The sequence below is a fragment of the Nothobranchius furzeri genome, chromosome 15, assembly GCF_043380555.1.
Source record: "Nothobranchius furzeri strain GRZ-AD chromosome 15, NfurGRZ-RIMD1, whole genome shotgun sequence".
Lineage (NCBI taxonomy): Eukaryota > Metazoa > Chordata > Actinopteri > Cyprinodontiformes > Nothobranchiidae > Nothobranchius > Nothobranchius furzeri.
The window spans coordinates 58,886,783-58,906,336 of NC_091755.1; the positions used below are offsets into that span (position 1 = coordinate 58,886,783).

The 19,554-nt window shown below is 41.3% G+C and overlaps 1 protein-coding gene across 2 annotated transcripts in view; it reads left to right on the forward strand.

Moving 5' to 3' along the window:
• Nucleotides 1-976: 976 nt before the first annotated feature.
• Nucleotides 977-19,554, forward strand: part of LOC107391060 (dedicator of cytokinesis protein 3) — a 53,965-nt gene continuing 35,387 nt past the window's right edge. For both annotated transcript variants that reach the window (XM_015968107.3, XM_015968108.3), the window contains exons 1-5: nucleotides 977-1,150; nucleotides 10,013-10,096; nucleotides 11,296-11,336; nucleotides 13,002-13,057; nucleotides 16,391-16,487. In XM_015968107.3, coding sequence (XP_015823593.1) covers nucleotides 1,114-1,150; nucleotides 10,013-10,096; nucleotides 11,296-11,336; nucleotides 13,002-13,057; nucleotides 16,391-16,487 — 315 coding nt within the window. In that variant the 5' untranslated portion in view covers nucleotides 977-1,113. The remainder of the gene's footprint in view (nucleotides 1,151-10,012; nucleotides 10,097-11,295; nucleotides 11,337-13,001; nucleotides 13,058-16,390; nucleotides 16,488-19,554) is intronic.

The following is a 19,554-nucleotide window of genomic DNA, read 5'->3' on the forward strand; positions in this document are numbered from 1 at the left end:
TACAAGCTCATTACAACGGTTCAACAGTGCTGAAAGCTTTAGATGATGAAAGGTGGATGACTGGATCTGCACAAAAAGAAGATAACTCAAAACTGCGGTAACAAAATCATTTTCCCATATTTTCTGATATGTCATGATTCAGTGACAAAACAACATAAATAACCTTCAATTTCTCCTAATTATTTTTATTCCCAATCTAAATAAACCAGCTAACCTGCCAGTCCGTCTCTAAGGGGGAATCTTCCTGCAGGATTTAGATGCATCTCATCTGGGGGCATGACCGCACTATGACAAAGCGTGGCTCGTGTGGAGTGGCTCTGCTTCTAGGAAATGACTCAACCAGGAGGTGCTTCCCCACACGGTGGTCTGGCCTGATGTGGAACACCGGGAGCGACTTTATGGCCCGAAGCCGCCTCAAGTAACCAGTCCAGCCGCCATAGAGCATCCCAGCAGTCCGTTTGTGATGGATGGAAGCGGCGCGCGGGGATGGAACGAGGAGGCGCATGATCTTTGCAAACGCTTGACACATCAGTGTTGACAAAACAAGTCATGTGACGACCATGAAGATGGCGCAGCTTATGTTATGTTGCAGTTTTCTCAGTATTTTCTCGCACCATCTCGGACCGCTGAGGAAACCCGCGACGTTTTACCTCCTCTAATTACCCTGACTGATGCTTCATGCCGTCCGGGTGGGATCTGGTGGAGCTCTGCGCGACTGACTCAGGAGGGGAAACGGGGAGAAACAAGATTATACCAAGGACATGAAATAGAGAAGCTTGGAAAGGCAGAAACCCTGTTTCAGCGGCAATAACTCGTTTTTTTAGAGAGGAGAAATCCGCTCCCCGTGCGTGCGCGCTCCTGCGTGTGTATGTGTGCGTTAGGTGGACAGAGAGACTGCATCAGACTGGAGACACACGCCGGGGGACATAACGGAGCAGAGATACTTGATGCCCCCCCTTTTCCCTTCCCGCACACGCACGTCGGGATACAGATTTCGGTGGGAACATGTAGATCATTTGCAGACTTCAGTTGTCTAGCGCGCGTATTTTTTTTAGCATCATCATCAATAGCGACATAATGTGGCCGGCTCTACCGGAGGGGAAATAACCAAATATGTGGATACCAACAGAAGAGGAGAAGATCGGCGTTGGTGAGTTTATTTGATCGTTTTATTTCTGGACAGCGACGTCAGGGTTTGTTGCATTTGACGGTGATTTAAAAAAATACTAATTGTCACCCCGCACTGGCTATACAGCTGAGCCCCCCCGTTGGTAAGCCCATTACATCCAGTGAAAAAACACTCATAATGGCTGATATAGACGGCGGTGACTGCATAGAGAAGAGAAATTGCGTGGGATGAAAAAGCCCACCACCTTAAAGATGCCTTCGCAGGCTGCAGACTGCCTCAGGTGGGGCGTTCATTCCCTCTCCATTTTCTCAGGCTTCATGGTTTTAGGGTGTAAATTAAACCCTTAGTGTGTTTTTAGTCTTATGTGTGTACAGTATCTAGATGATATGAGGAGGATGGGGGGGAGGTGATTCGTGTTGAAACCACCAGGGGGCATCGTGACTGCGTCCCTCTAACAACAGGTGTAGGCTGGAGTAGCTAGAATCTACCTGTAGACAAAAAAAAAGCTTCTGCGGCTGCTGCGACACTGTATCCTAACATGCTCCACACAAAGAGAACAAAGCACCTAATTAACATGAATGATTTAAGGTGAAAAGAGCAGATCTTAAAACCATCAGAGGGTTTTCATCAGGGGAATGAGTCATGTCCAGATGCTCTACAGCTTGTTAGGGCTACTCACGCTGACTCGCACACGACACTCCTCCCCGACACGCACACGCCCACATATGCATACTTTTTCTTCGGTCATGATCGTCTTCCTTAAGGCTGCTGCTGAGAGCCAAGTAAATATATTAATATATCCCTGCTTGTGTCTCGCATTGGTGTGCTCACCCATCTGTCACACTGCAGTATCCCTCCTCTTTTTTCTAAACACACACATATATGTGTGTTTTATGTTTTAAGAGGAGGTGGAGGGCTGGAGGTAGCTATCTGATCCGATCTGTGTGCGGGGAAGCAACAGTTCGGCGCAGCCTCCACCGGTCTGTGCGGAGTGACCTGGCGCTCTCCGTGGTGCTGAAATGTGGAGATGACGCTGTCCACGGTGCTGAAATGCGGGGAAGTACACAATGTACGTTGTAAAGGCGGCACAAATCAGCGGTGGATCTATCTTTTCTCATCAGATAACACGTCCGGGGTCTGCGCTGCTCTTGTGGATGAAGCTCAGGAGTGAATGGGGCCCTATCTTCTACTGTGACACTGTTAGCACCATTCTCCATCTTTCCCCTTTGCCCTAGTGTTCAAATAGTCTCTCGCATGTAACACCTTACAGATATAACACACAGAGCTGGGGTCTGTCGACAGCCAACTGGGCCTTTTTATTTTCACTCCTTCTGTAGACTCAGCTTTAAAGGAAAGCACAAAAATCACCACCAGTTCTTTGGATCACAGTTTATTATTTTGCTTGTTGTTTACATAGAAAACAGTTTTAGCCTCACTGATCTGGTTATTACTATTGTATTAACACATTACTTATAAGACAAAAACAAACTTCATGAAAACAGTAACTTGTTCCAATTTTGGTGCAACAAGTTATAATGTCACGTTTGTAGATATGGACACTGATATAAGGACTTATCACATGTAAAGGAGAAATGTTTTCCCACTGTTGGATCAAAGCAAGCTCCGACAGTCAGTCAGTTTCTGCCCACATCAGGGAGAGTGAATCAGAGGTCTTGGTCTGGAGCCACATGGATGTCATTCAGGCACAAACTGCAGCAGCTTTAGCTTTAGCAACCTTAACAGCAAAAGAGGTCCACACCTGAAATCAGTGAGTAGAGACAGCAAAGTGTAGTTGCTCTAGTGCTGCATTTAAAACACTTCTTTGGTTTTATGTTTGTTACATTCCTTTACAGATAAACAGGATGCTCAGTGTTAAATTTGGTCTACATGAGTCTTTACGACATACTGGTTGGTCAGGAGTTTCTGATTCTCTTACTTCTTCATCTAAATTAACTTTACACAATCCTTTGCATCAAATAAATTTTTTACAAATCTGAAAACCTGTTTATGTTCAACCTCATGAAATGGTGTCAATGTAGACATGCGTGTTTGAGAGTGAACAGCCACATAATGGAGCATTTCTTTTTAAAAATGATACACCCCTGTAATTGAACTGGTCTAAATAAATGAAGTGAAACATCTTGTAACATCAGTCATACATACATGTATCTGGGACCTTAACATTTTTTACTTTGAGACAATGTGTAGTTTTTTTTACCATTGATCTCTGAAAATATCCAATGAAAATTCATTGAAAATGAATTAACCAGTGTCCAGTTGTTGAAAAATATTGGCATTTTCATAACAAAACCATAAAAATCGTGTCTAAAGTACATGGGAGCGGGTCTAAATCTTTGGGCAATGCCATATTAGACGCCATGTTTACTTCAACGTGATCCTGCGAGGACAAAACACATTTACTGATTTGTAACAAGCGGTAAGAAAACTTCACCATTCAAAACATTTTACATATTTATTTCTTCGCTTGTTGCCAGTGATGAAAGGGAGTCTGATGTCCTTGTCATTTTGCTGGAGGTTCAACAATCTGACAAAGTACTCATTTGAAAAAATTTGACCGTAATGGCCATTTGTTGGTAAGGTCTTACTCAGACATAAAAATACTGCTTGCTTGCAATGATTTAGGTATGTGCTGCCCCCTATTGCCAGGTAAAATACACACTGTCACTTTAACAAGTAAAACTCTCTATTGTTGTTTTAAAATCATGTATCACTTAAGGTCCCAAATGCTTATTAAGTAGTTCTCTGATTGTACGAAGCTCCCATTGCAGCTTTATTGGGTGTTTTTGTTTTTAAATGTAATTGTTTTTTTATCCACTATAATTAAGAATTATTTTAGGGATACATTTCCATTCAGGTGTGGAAATTATGCTGGTTAATTTACTTCATGGAATTTGAAATTTTTAAACATCTTATATAGATCCACTAGGATTAATACAATAAAGTTTATCTTTCACCAAATACAATATTTACTAAGACATCACAATATAACTATAGACACATTACTTGTGTGTGTGTGTGTGTGTGTGTGTGTGTGTGTGTGTGTGTGTGTGTGTGTGTGTGTGTGTGCGTGCTCTGTCTTCTCGATCCCCAGTGAGTCGTGGAGGATGGCTGCTTATACTGAGCCAGGATTCTCTGGAGGTTTCTTCCTGTTAAAAGGGAGTTTTCCTCTCCACTGTCGCTGCATGCTTGCTTAGTATGAGGATTGCTGTATAGTCACTGACACTAGTCAGTGACTTGATGCAATTTGCTGGGTTCCTTATATAGGAAACATTATTTCTGATTGGCTTAATGAACTATGAATTGGAATGTTTATTATGTGAAGTGCCTTGAGACGACTCTTGTCGTGATTTGGCGCTATATAAATAAACTTGAATTGAATTGAATTGAATCAGCTGTAAAACTAGTGATTAATGTGTGTTAGCAGCCTGCTGAGCTTTCCCAAACCTAGCTGATGCCCAGAAGAGGACCTGATATCCGTGGAAGTTTAAGGAACATGCATTCTGATGTAGAGCAGGAGCAAAACAGAGGACAAAGAGACGGATGTTTAAATAAATCCTTTCTTTGATCATCATAAGGAATGTGAAATCCCTGGTAAATAAAATTATTAGAGAAAGCATGAAATCTAGTACTGTTCACTTCATGATTACGTTGCTACAGAAGTATATTTTAGTGCACCCCAAACAAGACTAGAAATACACTTACCGGCCACTTTATTGGGTACACCTAGCTAGTATCGGGTTGGACCCCCTTTTGCCTTCAGAACTGCCTTAATCCTTCATGGCATAGATTCAGCAAGGTACTGGAATCATTTCTCACAGATTTTGGTCCATATTGATATGACAGCATCAGTAGTTGCTGCAGATTTTCCGGCTGCACATCCATGATGTGAATCTCCTGTTCCACCACATCCTAAAGGTGCTCTATTGGATTGAGATCCGGTGACTGTGGAGACCATTTGAGTGCATTGAACTCATTGTAATGTTCAAGAAACCAGTCTGAGATGACTCGAGCTTTATGATGTAGTGGATTGTCCTGCTGGAAGTAGCCATCAGAAGATGGGTACACTGTAGTCATGAAGCGAACGACATGATCAGCAACAATACTCAGGTAGGCTGTGGTGTTGCAATGATAATCAATTAGTACTAGGGGGCCCAACGTGTGCCAAGAAAATGTCCCCCACACCATTACACCACCACCACCAACCTGAACCATTGATACAAGGCAGGATGGATCCATGCTTTCATGTTGCTGATGCCAAATTCTGTCCCTTCCATCCGAATGTTGCAGCAGAAATTGAGACTCATCAGAGCAGGCAACATTTTTCCAATCTTCTATTGTCCAATGTTGGTGAGCCTGTGTGAATTGTAGCCTCAGTTTCCTGTTCTTAGCTGACAGGAGCAACACCTGGTGTGGTCTTCTGCTGCTGTAGACCATCTGCCTCAAGGTTTGATGAGTTGTGGGTTCAGAGATTCTCTGCGGCATTCTTTGGTTGTAACAAGTGATTATTTGAATTACTGTTGCCTTTCCATTAGCTTGAACCAGTCTGGCCATTCTCCTCTGACCTCTGGCATCAACAAGGCATTTTTGCCCACAGAACTGCCACTCACCGGATGTTTTCCCTTTTTCTGACCATTCTCTGTAAACCCTAGAGATGGTTGTGCGTGACAATCACAGAAGATCAGCAGTTTCTGAAATACTCAGATCAGCCCATCTGGCATCAACAGCCATGCCACGTTCAAAGCATGTCAACATGCCTAATTGCTCTGTGGTGCCATCATGTAATTGGCTCATTAGTAATTTCTGTTAATGAGCAATTGCACAAGTGTACCCAATAAAGTGGCTGGTAAGTGTAGATCGATAAAGTAAACAAAAACTTGTGCTTCTTTTCAGTATAAATATCACCATGACCATGATTCAGTTACCACCCACTTTAGAGTTTATTTGCTTTTACTGATTATTCTGAAGATATGGTGAACACAGACTTTCCATCAGTTAGGAAACAAGATTTCTGGACACTGGCTTGGCAATAAAAACTTTAAATACCCTCTCTGTAGTTGGATTTCAAGTAGTTGTGAAGTCTCTGACTCTGTGAGTGAAGCTCAAGCACCATTGTGTAACTTTAAGCGAGATCTGGAACAGAACCACTCATGTTGAGAAACTGGACCTCTATGGTTTAGTTGCTCATGCAACATCAGTAGTGTTCATTTTAGCTTCATTTGCCTCTTTGTGGGAGAATCTGAAACTAATGAGAAAAGGAAGAACATGTTTCAGACTTATTGCTTCAGCTTTGATGAGCTAACTTCCTCTTTGATGTTTGCTCAGTACAGTAGTAGCGTTAGATTCTGATTTATTGATAATAAAGCTCTCTGTTTATCATCTATAATCGTATTAATCAGCGAGCGTTATTTTGTTTCCTATTCCCCTTCGGTCTATTCCTCCTTGGTGGATCATTACAATGTCAGATGACGTGTGTGCAGATCACTAAATCTAAAAGAACGCCACAAAGCTGTTTACTTTATTACATTTTGGTAACTTTGCTATGAAATCGTCAGTATTTACAGAGCACTGCAATAAAAATGTCTCCGGGCCGCGTTGCACAGACGAAAGCTCAATTTTATTTAGCAAGTAAATGTATCAGTATTGACTTTTTTCTTTTAACTCTCTCAGGCTCAAAATAAGTTCTGATAAAAGAACAAACAACTAAGTCCTTCAGGGGTACTTCTGAGTTAAAAAATGGTCATGAAACATGTATGTTGAGTAACCAGGTAGGTAGGTTTTAACTGATCTGCAACGCCTGTCTCCAGAGGGTTAAGCTAAGCAGTGGATGAGAGGGACAGGAAACATGAAAACAAGCGAGTCAAATGCGAAGCACAGCAGTGAGATGTTCTCCAGGACTGACTGCAGATTTTGTCCCTGGCTTTTGGTGTTACACAGTCAGATCTAAATGATGCATGAAAATAGTTTCATACAAATACATTTATTGTGAAACTATGGATCTCTTGTAAAACATGGCATGGATTTGCGAAATGTAGTTCTTTATTTCCTGCAGTTTTTAAATGAACACCTTTTTACCTGAAGGGTCATTGCAGGGGGAACTTATTGTTCACTCCTTAGCTTTCTGTAAAAAACACACCATGGGTGGCAGCACTGTTGGTGAAGAACAGTGGAAGACACAACAGAGAAAAAGCGTGAGGAATTCATCTTTGTGTTGTTGAAATGATTTCAAAGTTCAGCATTATTGTGTTTTTGTTGAACTCATTCTTGCACGTATTTAAAACATTTATGCAATATTTGATAAAATAGCTAAGGTGTGTAAATGCGTCATTTATCAGCTGAAAAACTGAGATTTTGTTAAAAACAGAGATTCTGAACCCTGAATTTGTTGTTTCAATGCCGTACACACTTCTTATCAGATACTCAAAATATTAAACATAAAAATGTTTAATCCTGTAGGTTTTGCAGATTTATAAAATGTATTTAGGTATAATTTTATCTATTTATAATCTAATTGTTTTATGCCTTTATCATCATTCTAGATGATGGCAACACGTTTTCATTCTAAAACATGTTAAAACATGAATTAATTAAATGTGTTTGACAAGAAAATTAAATCATGCAAATGATGATTTTTGTAATATTGCTATTAGGGGCGGGTAATACGGCCAAACGTCTCATTGCTATGAAAGATTACGATCACAAATCTATAATAATTTATGCACATTTTTTACTTTGGACTTTTAGTAGTTTTGCAAGACACCAAACGTTGCAGACAAATAATCTTTCAAAGTTAAATCACAAACCTAAAAAAATAAATCTCACAGAAAACAAATCCCAAATAACATGTCACAGATTTCAGTCTGTTAGGACAATCCTGTAATGGATAACGTTAGTTCAGTAGCTTTGCTTTGGCAGATCATCAACATCTTTTAGTCCTTCACAATCTAACATAGTCACACATCTCCACATGAACTAACAAACGTTCAATTAAACAGAGAATAAACCTTCCAGTGTGAGTGATCCATCATTACCTAACATGATCGTAGTCATTGGATCCCCGATGGATGCTGAATTGAACTAAAAAGAGGAACCGTCTGGTCTGATATGCTGTTGGTTAGTAGAAATGTTTGGCAAGATTTTTAACTCCCTGTCCTGCCAGTCCTTCCAGCATCCTACGTTCAACATGCTGGAGTCTAAAGATGAAACCGTTGGTTATGTTCTCGAGATACGGTACCGATCTAAAGGCAAAATGAAACGACTGCGTGCCGGTGGGCTTATCCACAGCTTGGAGGGGTTTCGCTGGATAATATGAGCTCATCTGTTCTTCGCAGATCTGTTAAACATGGCAGTCTCCTCTTGCTCTGATGCAGCCTGCTGCAGAGTGCTTAGCCAATGTGTTTGGAGGTTTTTGCAATTGAAATGCAATAAAGGCTATTAAAGAGCATAATACTTCATGCAGGCTGGAACCTACCCTGAGGCAGACAGTAAAAGGTGACAAAACATTCCTTAAGATGATAAATCTCCTGTCCTTTAGTACACGTCCCATCTGAACTCAAGTAACATGCAGCATTTATTAGCTTGCTGTTCTACTTTGTAAAATGTCCAGATCCCTGCAGCAGTTACAGTGAAGAAAGCCCTCCAGTTTGTGGATGATCGGTTGCCATAGCTACCCGAGCACAGGAACTGAGCACTTGTTACCCTGAAACAAACAGCCGAGCTGAGCACAAGCCCCTCCTTCTCTTCCTCCCCCTCACTGGGCCCCCTGGCTAATTCATTAGCATAATGATTCACAACAAACTCTCCTTGAAGGGCTCAATTTGTAGGTTTTTAAAATCATCATCAGCGGCGCACCATCCTTTGCTAATGCGACCGTCTTCACCGAGGCTGCTTTACTCCGTTCGCTGCATGGCTCGTGTTTCTGAGCTGCACGTAGGAAGTCAGGCTCCAGAGGCGATGCAGTTGTCAAGGCCCCGCTGTGGCATCTGCCCTCTAAAGAATAATCATGCCATCAGTGTTTGAGTCACAAGATGTTCCTGTGGATGGTCAAAAAGTGCTTAATGTTTCAAAATAATGTGGTGATGGGAGTTTTCTCCTAAATCCTACACGTGAGCAATCATTAGAAACTGTAAAACGTAGAAGTTTGTGAGCACTCTACCCAGAGAGATGGGTAAATTATGGAAATGTTGCACAAGATCAGGTCATTTAATATTTTGCTAGATGACATACTGCAGGGTGGGAGCTTATTTACAGTAAATGATGTTGTAGTTTCAATGCCATGTTGTGTTTATATCTGTACACAAATCAACCTATTAAACAGCTGCTCTTGTTGCAGTGGCACAAGTCCTGAAATGACTCTTAAGAGATGCAGTGGAAATCAGCTTCATGAACCTTCCAGAGTCAAAGGTCATGACAAATACCTTGATGTTAAGTATTTATTTTATGGGGCAGCAGTAGCTCAGGAGGCGGAGTGGGTTGCCCAGTGATTGGAAGGTTGCAGGTTTAATCGCAGGCCTCCACCACTGAATGCTGCTGTTGTGTCCTTAAGCAAGACACCGAACCCGCCTTGCCTGCTGGTGGTGGTTGGAGGGACCAGTGGCACCAGTGTACAGCAAACCTCACCTGTCGATGCGCCCCAGGGCAGCTGTGGCTACATGGTAGCTCATCATCACCAGCATGTGAATGGGTGAATGACTGACTGTGTTGTGAAGCGCCTTGGGGGGTTGTAGAACCCTAAGAAGGCGCTATACAAATGCAGGCTATTTCCCCTTTAACATTTATTTTCTGTGATTATAAACACCTACACAAGTTAAACGTTTTTTCATGGATCTTGTTTCTTGTCTTTTTTCCCTTTTTTTCCTGTAACAGTCATCTGCAACTTCCGGTCGCCAGTTTGTCAGGCGCTGGTCCTGGAGATCGGAGAAACTGTACAGATACTGGAGAAATATGAAGGTAAAACCCTAACCCACTCAAACAGCCACAACTACAGCCAGCGCCTCAGAGTCTCACCACAAAGCAGTCCACAATGCGGCGTCACATACAGCCACAGAAAAATGTATCAATTCTTTTGTTACTTAAAGTTTATTACGGTTATTAACTCTGCTGTCTTACTCTTTATCTGCTGTGCTGTAGGAGGACCTGCTTGAAAATAAGAAGTTGTATCTCAAGCAGTTTCTCCTCCTGGAAAAATATACGTTACATAAAAAAATAAATGCACACCAATCTGATTTAGACTTTACTCTGTCTGTCTGTGTTTGTTTGTCTGTCTGAATGAATGAACGAATGAATGAATGAATGAATGAATAAATACAATTCCTTTAAAAATTAGGCTCTTTGATATATGACAGTTACTCCATCCAAACAAACGACTGCAGAGCTTAAATAAAATGTGAAATAAAAAATAAAATTTCTAGAACTAACAAAAGTAAATAAAAAACAGTACTTTGCACTTATTGGTAAACCGAGTAAGTAGCTCATAGCCTACTTTAAAGGTGTAGAACACGGAAAAACCATTAAAAAATCATATTTCTGTATTTAATCAGTCACTTTGAGTTTTTTTTAATGAAGGCTGAACATGAAAATTGTCTCCTACACCTATTTCCTGCTTTAGCTTCTGATAGAAAATAGACTCTAGGGTTAGAAAATCCTCACAGATCGACGTCACACTGTGAATTAGCATTCATGGACTCATCCATCTCGACTCCCTATTGGGTCATGTCACTGTTATCCAATCCAAAGTGAGATGTCCAAAAATGAAATAAGACTCTAAAATATGCCGTCTGAAGCTCAGCTGTGATGTGGGAAACTTTTAGATCCTGACAATGGTGCACCAGTGTGGTTTTCCCCTGAGTACGACTTACAACGCATTAATTCTCACTGCCAATGCAGTGTTCCACACCTTTAACCTAAACTAATCAGAGCTACTGCTGATTTCAGATGAAAAAGTCAGAGGCTCAAAAACAGCATGTAAGTAAATAGACAGATAAGTAGATCAGTGTGGTATTTGAACTGGTGTGATAAATGCAATGACACTTAATCTCATTTTAAACATTTATTTAGCTCTGTTGCTGTTGTATTCCTACATTCTTAATCTACTTTAGACCACTATCATTTGTTTTTTGTCTCATTTTGTTTTTTTGCTCTTTCCTCAGGTTGGTACCGAGGCTTTTCCACCAAGAAGCCATCTGTGAAGGTATTTAAAACACTAACACTAACTTTAGTTCAGCTAGAAGCAGAAACCTTCACTAGACCCTAAATACAAGTTATTTTCATATGGAAAATCATGCATCAGAGTGAATGACTGAATGCTTCATGATTGCTGCAGGACGAATGCAACAACATCTCTTTTGTCTTTGATTAGGCAGCAGGAAAGTTTAGACGCACGATGCAAGTCCGTCAATATTGAGTCTATCCAAGCATGTGTGTATATATATATATATATATATATATATATATATATATATATATATATATATATATTTATATATATATATATATAACCTTAACAAAACCATCAAAGGTGAAAGCTTTTTTAACTTGATGTCAGAAATGACAAATCCAGATAATCACAACCATAAATGTCACATCCAGTTTGTAACTGATATCCTTTAGAAACGTTGCTTTCTGCTCCACTTTAAGAGTTGTCAGACTTTTGTGATATGGTGGGAACGTTGTAAAGAAAGCATAAAGGCTGTCGAGTCCTGGTAAATGTAGGTGTTAGCAGCCACATGCTGTCCTCCACTCTCATCAGCTATTTACGGTTCTCACCAACACCCCTCCATTTTGTTATGTGCTCTGCCCACATTAAATCGCCCCCGCTCTCTATGTGCTGGAAGAAATAGTTGTGTTCACGTTGGACAATTCTTTGCATCTGGTGGATTAGGATAAAAAAAAGATGAAAAAGGGTTAATGCTGTTATAGGACCGAGGAACTCCTGCATATCGTCGGCATCGCTAGTTTTTATTCATGCTTTTCTTTTTGTTGGTTTTTGCACATTGTAACGGAACGGAAGACTGTGTTTTTTCCCTTCTTTGCTCAGGACTAGTCTGCATGAGATATGGTCTCAAGGTCTCATGCATTCCTTCTAACCTGCTTATTTTCAGCTCAACAGAAGAACGAAGAATGAGCTCTTTTCTTTTAATTAATCAAAGAACTCTATTTTAATAAAGCTAATCCATCAAAGTGTTAGTCAATAAATAAGATGTGACGGACCTGTGAAATCAAAATATTAATTACTTTATTATGATCCTATAGAATATAATAAGTACTGTGACTTTAAGTGTTCCAACAGGACTCATTTCACGTAGTGTTGAAAAGACATAACACATTCCTTTCACTGATCCAATCAGAATCTTACAGATCTGACGGACCATTTTCATTCGACAATAAACCATAACATCCAAAGTATAAAACTATGCCACGTCAGCTCTAACGCCAGTTCAAAGCGTTCCAGAGAAAGTGACGGAGTGGCCAAACCTGATCTAAACTCTTTAACCGAATGAACCAATGACAAGCTGAAAAATCCAGTCGCTATAACAACCAGCGACAACAGCTCCTTTCAGAACAAGAGCTCCACCTTTCGGACCCAGGCTTGGGTCTGACCAGACTCCAATAAACGTGTCGTGTGCCCGGAAGTAACTCAAGACGGGTTTGATCAGAACCGCGGCTTTTCCTATCGGCTCGGTTCCAGAGAGGGTTCACTGGACCTCGATATTCCTGATCTGCAACGTGAAACCACGAACCTGCACTCTTTTCAGCCTCTGTTGTTTCTGCAAATACATTATTCACTAGTAAAAAACTCTGTTCATGTGGTGTGAGGCCGTCTCTCTAACATCTCTGCTCTTTTGCACATCCACAGGGTATTTTTCCTGTCAGCTATGTCCACTTGAAGAAATCTACAGTGACAAACAGAGGGTAAGCTCTTGGTTTGAGCACGTGCAGCGTCATGAATAGAGATACAGAGATGAAAATGTTGTTTGGCTATAAATGTTCTTTAAATTCAAATAACTGATGCATTTATGACAAGAGAAGTCTACGAAAGATACCAGAGAGGTTTAAAGCCATACTTTGCAGCGTTTTTCATACCTTGAAATAATTTTTTTGAGCTAGGATGTGCTAAAATGTCCTGACATACCTGACGCTGCAGTCTGCTTCAGCACGTTTTGTGCATGTTTTAGATCATGAACACAGCTGACATTAAGGAAGGCTGAGCAGACGTTTCAGCGGTAAAAGACAAATGCACAGCAAGGAGATAAGTTTCATTTTCATTTTGACCACAGAGAATTAATAACGGACACTAGGGGGTGCTAAAACAAGCTAAACTACCAAGTATCCCTTTAAAATTTTTCTTCAGGAGTTTCTTATTCCTGCCATAATCCAAAAAACATGAATGATAAATTAACTGGAGAGTCTAAATTGACCCAAAGTGTGAAAGCATAAATGATTGTTTTGTGTTGCTCTGTGATGTACCAGTAAGCATCTGTGCAGTGTACTCCGCCTCTCAACCAGTGACCACTGTAGCCGGTATAGAAACTGGATGGATGTAATGACATTGATTTAAACAGCTTTTGGTTCTACAAGCGAACACCAGGGGATGCTAAAAGCAAGCCAAAACTGCCCAGTTCCCCTTTAAAGTGTCCGTGTCCCCATGATGCAATTATAAAACACTTCATAGAAGGTCAAATTGTTGTCTGTAGCCTGATCATTTCCTCTCCGTCCGCGGCGGTGCAGAGTCACGCAACGCCATTATGCGTCGGCACAAGAGCTCTCCGACGGGCTCACAGAGGGTGATGGAGGCATGCCCAAAATTTTAAACATCCGTTGAAAGTGACGTAGGCCGCAGCTTGTGATTGGTCAGGATGCTGCTTCCTGTATATTCGTCACCAGCACCGCCGTTGCCCCGTTAAAAAGTAAAAAGATATTTAGCAGCAGACCCAGAAAAGACTGAAGAAGCATGGGGGGACAAGTCCGAAAATATGAACGTTTATTCACCCGTGACTGACGGAGTACAAATTACAGAGCAAACATGGACGGAAATGATGGGAAACGTGGGTTTAGAGGTGGCGCCTACATGAAGAGGTGGAGGAGAATGAAGGACACATTTGTCTGTGTTAAAAAGTCTCTGAAATATATAAACACATCAGCAAATATGCTATCATGGGCTGGATACAGGAGTGTAAAAGTGGCATCTTACCATAAAAATGGCTATGCCCTCTGTTGTCCAGGTGGGGGTTTGCTTTGCAACACTCCCCAGGTAACAGACAAGTCCGAGATCGAAACGTACCTGTCAATGCGTGTGCGTCTGTCCCTGTTTAAACGTTCTGATTCTCCTTACAAACCCAACATGGACATAAAAACAAATGAAGCACTGAACAGCTCAATCCTGGACAGTTGGATTAACTGGACCTTTTATTGCTTCAGTTAGCATAAAAGCGGTGTTAATGTAAATAAAAGCTGGTATTAGTTTGAACATGTGGCTTTTAAACTTTTCTCCATTTCTGGACTTACTTGAAATTGAATTGACAAAAAATACACAGTGCAACTTTCTGTTAAATGCACCAAATCTCAATAAAACCTGTAAAATGACCTTGTCTATTCACGCAGTTGCTAAGTGATTGCCTGGTGGTAACTGCTGCATTTTGTTATGCAAAGCACCTTGAAACAATTATTTTTCTGAGTGCTGGCACTTTATAAAAGTGTACATCTTTTTATTTCTCTGTAGAAAACACAAGAGCTACTTCCCCAAACTATAGAACCGACATTTTTAAAATGGATTTTTATTGCCTAATTATTTCTGTTTCTATTGCTAAATGTTGGCACTATCGTCTCTATTAGACAAAAGTCTTTCTCTTAATCAGTCAAACTCTCCAAGGTTGGTAAAATTGTTTAGTGAAGGGGGTTTGCGCACGCTCAAAGGTTTTTGTTGGTATGTAATCCTGACTAGTCCAACCATTCAGCTCAGATATGTCATCCAGCACGTGTTCCTGGATTATGGTTGTCCAGATTTAATGCAGCTCAGGAGTGTCACACCTACTGTTTGGCAACTCTGCAGCAGTTACGTCCCCCATGATCTGATTTTAAAGATATATTAGAAGAAAACGTCCAGATAAAATTGATGCTTTTTACTGTTTGGGTCCTTTGACTCCAGATTTTCTCAGTATCAGAGGATGTGCGTCCCTCCGTCTTTCTGCTACATAATGTTAAGACAATTAGCACCTGACAGCTGCTGACATGCATGCGCATTTTGAGACACGAGCATGCATAATGTGCAGTCATCTTGTCACAACGAGCCTAGAATAAAGGTGAAAACAAAAACAGGCAGCGGAGCTCTTTATCAGCCTAGAATTTAATTGCAGACCGGGATCCGAGGCTCACTCTGAACTTCAAGCTCGAATGCTGTGGAAGTTAAAATAATATCCTTCAGCTGAGCTTCCACAAAGCAAGACTTCTTTTTTTTAACAGCAATTAAAAGCAGATAGGTGCTTACAAACGGATTACATCAAACTTCTTCAGTGCAGAAGCGGCACTTTAGGAAATCTGCTTTGTTTAATGGAGTTAATGAGCTGACACACCTGTGCAGATCTCCCAAAGCATCCAACCCCCACCCTACCTCCATCACCATTTTTGTGTCTCAGATCGCGAGGCTTGCCTTGTTCCATGAACACTATCCAGTGCTACATTTAATTCTCTTTTGTGAAGAAAGAGCAAAGCTCCACAAGAGATCTAACCTTTGCTTTTATGCTTCCTGATGAGTGTGGTCATGGGACGGATGTGTGGTCTCGTTTCACTTCAGAGCTTCACTGCAGATCTTAAACAAATGTACTTCAACCATTTAAAAATGCCATTTCGCATCAGCGGTTTACATTTGTGTTGTTATGAATTTAGTTGTTGAAAAGTTATCTGGAAATTCCAGACAAGCTATAGCTGTGGAACAAGAACAGCATCTAGGAGCAATGAAATGAATTAAACTTAACCCTAAACCCATTTTTTATTTTCTGTGTGTTCATTATAGCAAACAGACTTAATACAGCCAATAAAATGCACCAAGAGATCTACTGGTCTAAATGCTATCTGCAAACATTACTATTAAAACATGTTTAATGATTTCTGTTGAGCATTTGTAACCTTTTTTGCATAATTTGTCAAAAAAAGCATTCTTTTATTTTCAGTATTCATGACATTTTGTTTATTTCAATGATCACTTAAGTTTGATCTCCAATTCTTGTTTTTTTTCTCCCTTTGCATCAGTTTGTGTGAGACAGTGGTACCTCTGGAGGACCCGATCATCACGGAGACCACCTCCACGCTGCAGGAATGGGGCGTCCTGTGGAAGCAGCTCTATGTGGTCAGTAGCTACATGTTGTGGCACTTCTGGCTCCGTGCAAAACAGATCACTGATTAATAAATGTGGGGGTGGATCAGACACTTCCAAGAAGTCAAAATAAGTAAAAGAAAAACAACTAAAAAACTCTTAAAACCCGCAGTAGTGTGTGTGAAGAGGTTGCTTCCATTCTTTCAGGTTGAACTAGGTTCCTCTGATTATCTTTGCAGAAATATTAAGAAACTTAGACCTGGAAACTCTACAATGGTTTATAAGTTTCACACAAAAACACACTTCAAAGTCACCGAAACGGTTTAGCTGTAAGATTAAAGGCATACTATGCAACTTCTTCATATTTTTGAAGCAGTATGAGTGTCCGCCCTGGGACTGAAAGCGGGGTTCAAGTCCACGGTTGGGTCATACCAAAGACTCTAGAAATGGGACCAAATGCCTCCCTGCTTGACACTCAGCATTAAGGGGTTTGATTGGGGGGTTAAATCACCAAATGGTTCCCGAGTGCAGTCACAGCTGCAGCTCACCGCTCACCACGGGAATGGGTCACATGCAGAGATGTAATTTCACCAGTGTGTGATGATGACTAATAGGACCTTAACTTTAATTTTCTTGAGCCAGTATGTGCTAAAATGACCCAGGGTTAAAATCTAATGGGGTCACCCAGACCTCACCACCCTCTGTGGCCAGAATACCACACTTGCAACTTCAGAGTTGTCGATCCGGTACCTGCTGGCCTTAGTAAAGTGGAGCTTACATGCCAGCGCTGGAGTCTGCATCCAGCACGTTTCCTGCAGGGTTTAGATCGTGAGCACAGCTGATTTGTTAGATTTAATGATGAACCAGTCCTGTAGACACTAATGAAGGCTGAGGAGACGTTTAAGCTGTTAGATTTAATTAATGTGTTAAAAATACAACTGTACTGGGCTTGCCGCTGATATCTCCCGGGACTCTGCCAGCTGCTGGTTGTGGCCCCCATCAACATACATATAGGTGGCCCCCCGGGGCGATCCTCTGTGCCTCTCGAGGGGGGCGGGGGCCTTTCTGGTTGCAGTCTCCTTGGGGTTCCTGTGTTCTGGGGCAGCGCCTGGATCTCTGGGATCTTTGGGATCTCTGGGGGGCAGATCTGTGGTCCCTCACACTCTCTATTGGACGCTCCTATAGAGAAACCTTACATAAACAAGCACGTGTACACACACAGGTGCTCACATGGTGCTCTCATAAGTATGGGCTTGGGCACGTTCAACACAGGTCTTAAGACTACGGTGGGCACTTAATGCACTGTGATTTATTATCATGTGATTGTTCAGTTAAGCAATGTTGATTATATATTTCTTCATCAAGTTGACGCAGTGATAGCTTGATCTTGTTGTATTGTTGTTGTGTCCCATTTTTTTGTTCTTTTGCTTTTTTTTTCTTGTCTCTTTCTGCAGGTCTAGAAGCAGACTCTTGTTCATTATTTATTTTTGTGGAACCCCCCACCCCCTTCCCCCCTCTCCCCACCTTTTGTCTTTTCCTTTCTCTTTCACCTCTGACTCCGTGTCTGGTCGGAATTACAAAGCATTCAAAAACAATAACAATAAAGTTTTAAGTATCAGGCGTGACATTAAAAGCAGACGCTTTGATGCTCCACCTGAGAGTAAATCTGTAAGGCTTGTCACCAGCATTCAGACATCAATTCTGTTTGCTTCACAGCCAGACAGGACACGGTTAAAAAAAAAAATACAACTGTACAGCAAGGAGATATGTTTCACTTTGGGTTGACTAATAGACACTAGGGGGTGCTAAAAGCAAGCCACACTGCCACGTATCCTTTAAGAATTTACCAGAAACATGGTGCAACGCTACAGTAAAGGTTACTCTGACTCAACTTTGTTTTCTAGAGAATAACAGAAACTGTAGCTGGACACAGATATTACCTTCTAAAGAATTGATTGGCTGATCTTAGCCTGTCCCTCATAGGTCCAAAATCCTCTTAAGATCCACCGCCTGCAGTCAGTTTTCACTTGCTGTAATATTAAGTGATAACTGAAAATTTAAAGCATCTTTAATCCCGCTGAGCGTCAAGGGGGGCAGGCACACATGGTTGGTGTGGTGTAGAGTTGGAGATGAGTGGGTATGTTGCAGAGCTGGCTGTGAGTTTTTACATAACCTTTTACTGTGGACTGCTCATGCTCTCAGCAACTAAGCGTCCTGAGGCATCGGTTTGATGATGTAACCTCCACTGAAGCCTGACTAATGTGAAGCCTTGGTTTAACAGTGCTGGTTTTGTCCTCACCCCCTGTGTGGAAGGAGCCATGTTGCCACAGTTGCATCCATAATAATAGGATGCAGCACTGACTGGATATTTATACACTTCAGTTTACTGTTGCCTGTTAGATTTCAGGGTGTTACTTCAGGGAGCAGTGGCCTAAGCACAACTGTGTATTTATTACAGTGCTCGTAATTAGCCCTGCAGAAGCGAGGTCCAAGGACTCATCAGCCCTGACAAAACTCTTTGTTTTCAGCCTTTTAGAACACACGGTGTTCATCCTCATTAAACCTACATGGCCATTGTGGTGCACTTAATCTTTGCATTTATGTAAACAAACCTGGATGCTTAATGTGGGCTTGTCATACCATTAGGGGAGACAGAAAGGGCTTGAAATGAAAGTGTTGTCCTTGATTCTACAAGAGAAACGCTGATGAAATTCATTAATACGGGGAGGTCAAGCAGACCTGCTAGTTAAAAGCTTCCCCCCCCCTTATTGTTTGTTTCGTAAATGAAACTAATGGGTGGAAAACTCAGCCAGTTCTACTGTCTGCAGGCTGTCGGAGGGTTAATAAGATCCCCCTAATAGGAGCAATATTATGTGCTGGCCTGAATAGAAAATTGACCTTCTAAAATACAGACTTTTATTTATAATAGTGGCTAAAAATAACGTGGAATTGATTTATGTGTCTAAGGCTGCAGTAGTGTTTTGTCTGGTGGTTGACGTTGAAGCAGGAGTCGGGGTTTCCCATACGGACACTCCCTGCTTAAATCCTGTCTGCTGTGGCTGACTGTGATGCATGGGTGCAAACGTAGAAGGGGATCACG